This window comes from Cucurbita pepo, chromosome 1 (assembly GCF_057944985.1).
Source record: "Cucurbita pepo subsp. pepo isolate OVF chromosome 1, ASM5794498v1, whole genome shotgun sequence".
NCBI classification, from domain to species: Eukaryota; Viridiplantae; Streptophyta; class Magnoliopsida; order Cucurbitales; family Cucurbitaceae; genus Cucurbita; species Cucurbita pepo.
In genome coordinates, this window is record NC_141798.1 from 12,932,508 (window position 1) to 12,938,458 (window position 5,951).

Genomic DNA, 5,951 nt, shown 5'->3' on the forward strand with positions numbered 1-5,951 from the left:
AGACTACACAAGTAATTACCTAAAGTTTTTTATCCTTGCGGTTGTGTTGTGTCCAAAAATTGAGTGGTTGATGCTACAACAAGAATACATCGGTTAACTTAGCTGTGTAAACTGGGTGTCGATCACGATGTGGAGAAGGAAATCTTCCTTGGGCTGCATGCAACATCTTTCCTTTTTGAAAGGTTAAATTGAAGCGAACCTTTGCTTTTAGGCCTAAATAGGATTTGTTTTTTTTCTTTTTGAGCTTTTACATTTCAACATTTCTTCTATTCTAATTTATTTGTGGATTTCTTTCTGAGAGTTTCTCATCAACCTTGGTTTTGTGATTGAGTCATACGAAGAAAATCTTTGTGAAAGAAGAGAAGATTTGATCTCATTCAAGGAGCTAGAGTCAGAATCGAGAACCGAGTCCTAAGAAGAAAAACTTTATGAGAGTAGAGAAGATTTGACCTTGTTAAATGAGCTAGAGTTAGAAAAGACTTGCTACAACATTCTCTATGACATTATAAAGATAGTTGCCAACATTGAAATTGTTCCATAAACTTCAGGTATGCTGGAATGGAATTCATGTTAAAAGATTATCACTAGTCCAATAGTATTTGTATGAACCTATTGCCTAATATTTTAGAAAAATGATTTAGGTAGTTTATGAACAAATATTTAGATATTTTATGATAAATCGTCTAGCCTCTACTGTAAATACCCCTCCACTCTATTAAGTTTTTCATCCCAAACAATCTCAAGTAAAGTAAAGTGGAGTAGTTTCTACCAAATGTCTCATAATCTCTTCTTGATTGGTATTAATAAAAGTGTGAGTGTTTCCCATAAGAGAGTTGTGTTCAACAATCTAGTATTAAAGCGAAGTTGGTATAGGTTGTTGAGTCTCTTTTGGAATTCCTAATATGCTCTGTGATTGCATATTTGTCTTTATCTTTCGCATTAGAAACGATTTCTTAACATTATTAGTGAATGAGTTTCTTTGTGTTGTGAGTAGTTTGTGACTCTACTAGTTTTGTATAAAAAAAAGCTTGTTTGGCATTACTAAGGTATTGTCATCACAATGGGTGATCTCCAATTTGTCAGAGCAATCAATAAACTCAACAACAACAATTACAACACATTTACAATATGCATGATATCCTATCTATAAGGACAAAGTCTTTGGGAGGTCGTTGGCGGAAGCAAAACTATGCCAATAGAGAAGGATGCTAATGGTACCTTGCGTAAATGGAGAATCAAAGCAGACAAGACAACTTTTTTCTTGAAGACCATAACCCAAGAGGAGATTTTAGAGCAGATTCGAGATAACAAGTGATAAGGATCACGGTGTTCCAAATGTTCCAATTGGACCTATTGATGATAAGGATCACGAGGTTCCAAATGTTCCAATTGGATCTATTATACGATCAAAGGCCAAGAAAATTCAACAAACATTCATTCTTCATCTACAAAATTGGATAGGCTCGGTTCGACCATTATCTCATGTGTTACAAGCTAATTTGATAAGTTGTTAGAAAACTTTATTTATTATTTTAAATTTTGTAATGGGCAAAAAGGTGGAATTTATTTGTCAAATTGACTTGCTTTTGTACAAATTGGAGGGGGATCACGATTAAATTATGACCACTAACTTAGGCATTCGAAGCATTAAAAGTAAGGATTAAATTATGGCCACTAACTTGAGAGACTATTAAAAGACAGATACGTGGAATGAATGAAATTGAGATCTAAAATTGAGACCTGTGTCCTACAAAATTTAAGCATCATCCTTATCATTTCTAAGTTTCAACCAATTCTTGTGTAGATTGCATCTCTCAATCATTCAATCAAGCCTGGATGATCGTGGAGTAACTAAATTTAGAACATGATTCCAAATCTTACATCTAGATCTTTGATCTTAAGTGGTAATCTAATTCTAGTCTTATCTCTTGGTTGATCCAAATTTTGTGTAAGAAAGTGTTAATTTCATTGATTCAAGGGTTCTTGCTTCCACAAAAGCTTTGATCATTGGGCCGAGGATTAGGGTTGCAATATCAACAAGAGACCGAAAAAAGTATAGGACATGGTCGTGACGTTTTTCTCAAAGATGAATGACGTGAGACTATACTATAAGTTTTGGAGAATGAGTTATTATCAATCTCACAATGTTACATGACGATTGCTCAATATTTCCACAGGGTCAAATCGATCTGTTGGGAAGTTACTAAACTAGATTTAGAGTTTGTCATTGGAGAAGCTTGAATGAAAAAGAACACCCATGGATTACCGCTAGAGTATAGAAGTTTTTGTTACTTTACCAGAATAACCTACCCAAATCATCACTTATAAAGTTTTAAAATTTTCTAGCTAACCAAGAAGCCATGGCTAAGCAAATAGAAGGTACGGTGAATATGACCCTTAATCAAGTACACCTAAACAAATAACTGAAGCACAAATAAGAATGATAAGGAGAGATTCTTTGAACGGAACAATATTAAGCACTATGCTTTCAATTTTTTTTTAGTTGTTGTAAATAAAACTTACCTCTCAAGCCTATTTATAAGGAAAACATTACTACATTTCCTAAACTTTCTCCCCAACTTAATTAGTACGGACCATTCTCCTGAATAAAACACTTATAATTTTGTTAAACTTGTTCAAGTTAATAATGACGGACAATTATAGTAAAATTGTTCCACGTTAATAACTTATTTTGTTAAGTAAAGCTTATTAACTCATAAGGTATTACATTGAGGGAGGAAGAAGAAGCGCTCTACACTAATGATAGTTTGAGCAACAATAAGCTGTCCACCAAGGGTGGATATAAAAATAGTGACAAAAGAAAAAATCATTAAGAAACTACACAACCTTAGAGAGCTCAGAAAAAAACGAAACAAGAGTTCCTCAAGAGAAAATATTCAAAGATATTTGCAACAAATGTGGAAAAATGGCTACAAATCTAAAGATTGTTGGTCTAGGAAAAATTTCTTCATGGAGGATGAATGGGATGCACAAGTACTATGTGCCCGAAGAAGACAAATAACACTCATGGTGATGATGAGAGCATCCAGATTATGAGAATGATTGGGTCGATGGAGAGAATCCAAATTATGAGAATAATTGGGTCATTGATTCCGGATGCTCAAACCACCTAATTGGCGATTAGAGTTGTGTAACTGAAGAGTGGTGGTTCTTAGAGAAGAAAGTCTTTCCAGACTTGAACAACATCGAAGAAGTTCTACAACAAAAGATGGGGGAGCAAACTACACACATTCAGTCAAGTGTTGATGTGTTTGAAGATCCAAATGACATTGATGTTTGTGAGCAAGAAGTAACTAAACGAGTGAATCCAATGAAAAGGAAATGACAAGTTAATAGCATAAACGATCAGAAATAATTTGAAAGTCAAATCCTAAGTATGTCAACATAACTACTATTATAGAAGACAAAGTTAAAGAGCGAGAGACATGTAAATATGCATCACAAAATTCAACTTGGCAGAAGGCGATGAAGAAATAAATCATAGCCCTAGAGCAAAATTAAATCTTGGAACTAGTGCCAAGACTAGGAGATGTCAAACTCATCTCTGGCAAATGGGTCAGCAAAATAAAGTGTCAATCAGATAAATCAATTGAGAGATACAAGACTTAGCCTGTTATTCGAAGGTTCTCTCAACAAATATTGAAATAATTAGTCCAATGGCGAAGATCACTATCATACAGATCCCACTAGTACTTTAAGTCAAGTAAAAATAGAAAATTATACCAGATGGACGTATGGAATGTTTGTTTTTTTACCTGAAGAGTTGAACGAAGAGTTGAACTAAAAGATCTACCTGTTTGAGAATGCTAATTGGAGTCATTAAGTTGAGGGATTTGAGAATGCTGCTAATTGGAGTCATTAAGTTGAGGGATTTGAGAATGCTAATTGGAGTCATTAGTAAGCACATGCAAAGTTCAAAGAAATCTTATTTAAATGTGGTTTGACTAATCTTGACATATATTAATAATACAATCGACTATAATCTTTTAATCTTGACATATATTAATAATATAATCGACTATAATGTTTTGTACAATAGAAATAAAGATTGCAAGTTAGTTGGACATCGTGACATGAGACCTAAAGATCAACCACTGGACATATATTACTACTGTATCGTTGATTGAACATCAGCTGGAGCACCTTAAGAAAGTACCTGGCTGAAACTCCTCTCAAGAGAGTACGAGACTGAAGTAGAAAATTTGATGTTTCATATAAAACAAAGCATATACAGGTACATTAGCATTTAATTAGAAAGAAAATTTGTAATAAAATTTTGAATGAAAGAAAAAAATTAAGATGGAGCACAAATATGAGGAAGTGGCAAGTGGCGTATTAAGTAAATATGAGGGCTTTCACTTACCGTTTAACACAATAAATAAAGACTAGTGTTGAGAGGGTTAAGAATCATCCACCCAAACCCAAATAGATCAATCATAAGCTCATTAATTATATATTTTAAAAATAAAAAATTTAAATATTTAAAGAATAAATTGTATTTGTAATATATATTTTTTGTTTTGATGGGTGTGAATAAAAATGTAATATGTTATTGAAAAATGAAATAAAAGAGGGAAAATTGAAGGGGTGAGAAACAAAAGAAAGCAGGGCAAAGAAAGAAAAGGGAAGAAGGAGAGATTTAGATTACATATACGTATGAGAGGAACTAATATCCTTGGCGTCATTCGAAGGTATAAACGCCAACACCATCAGCATTCCCAAAATACCAATGGGAAGAAGCAACAGCAGCATCAACGGCGGCGCCGGCAACGGCGGTAGAATCAACGGAAGGATCAACAACGACGCCGCCAGGCACACCAGCACCGCCAAATACGTGGCCGCGGGCACCAATCGCCTCGCCGTCCCCTGAGATAGTGACCGCGTGTACTCCAGCATGCGCTGCTCCTGGGGGGCTGCGTCATAGGGAGTGGCATTGGAGGAAGGGAAGGCGGGTTTGGAATCCGCGGCGTGGAGAAAGTAATAATGGTGGGGGTTGGGGTGGTGATGCTGCATACTTATGAAGTCGTCGGGATTGGGAACCCCTGGGGTGTCGGTGTCTGGAAGTCCAAGACTCATTTAGGAAGGAACCCAAAATTGGGCAGAGAAGGAAAGGAAAACAGAGATCCAGAGAGAGAGAGAGAGAGAGAGAGAGGAGAGGAGATTGTGGAAGATGGAGCAATCTGGGGGCTTAATTATTTAAATTCTCCTCAATATGAAATCTTAATTTAAAAAAGAACACAGAGAGAGAGGGGTGGATTCAGTGAATTGGAAAGTGAAGTGGGGTTGAGGAAAGATGCAAGTTGCCGCCTCTGGAAACAGAACGGGGAGTGTGTCTTCCAAGGTTCCCACCCCCTGTCCCTCTTCTATTTCTTTTTCTTTTTTCTTTTCCTTCTAATTCACGTCAACGCTACCGTTTTCATGTTACATTTATATATAATTTAATTACACATCAATTCAAAATGTTATTTAACAATTTTTAATATGGTAAACGAATATTCCAGTTTCATATATTATATATATAGAAGAGAAAAAGAGAAACAAGTTGTGGTTTTCAAGAATCAGAACCTTTTTAAAATGTGAAAATTTGAAGGATCGCTTTCTCAAAAAAGTTATGAAATAACTAAAAATATTTTTAATGAATATACACAAATCTTCCGTCACCTTTTGTTTATGATATGGAAAGATTTGTTTTATAACAATTATTGGACAAATATATTAAAGGAGGAAGTAAGAATCTTTTTGGCACATTTATCGAAAACAAAGCAACTGACATAAAAACTACCCCATCAAGTGTGTACCTAAGAATTGCGTTAAAAAAAGAAATTAAAAAAAAAAAAAAAAAAAAAAAAAAAAAGAAAAACAGGACAGTCTGAAATTGTTGAGAATAATAAAGTTTCTTGTTTATGCATAGAGTAATGTGTACAAATGAT

At 34.7% G+C, this 5,951-nt stretch overlaps 1 protein-coding gene across 1 annotated transcript; it reads right to left on the minus strand.

The window, feature by feature from the left end:
* Window positions 1-4,615: 4,615 nt before the first annotated feature.
* LOC111778514 (ARGOS-like protein) lies at window positions 4,616-5,171 on the minus strand. The gene has a single exon (XM_023658399.2). The coding sequence runs from the start codon at window positions 5,095-5,097 to the stop codon at window positions 4,666-4,668; it is 432 nt and encodes a 143-aa protein (XP_023514167.2). The 5' UTR covers window positions 5,098-5,171; the 3' UTR covers window positions 4,616-4,665.
* Between the last annotated feature and the right edge of the window lie 780 nt (window positions 5,172-5,951).

Coding starts and splice junctions, on each gene's coding strand:
- LOC111778514 (XM_023658399.2), bottom strand. CDS start 5,097: ATGAGTCTTGGACTTCCAGACACCGACACCCCAGGGGTTCCCAATCCC.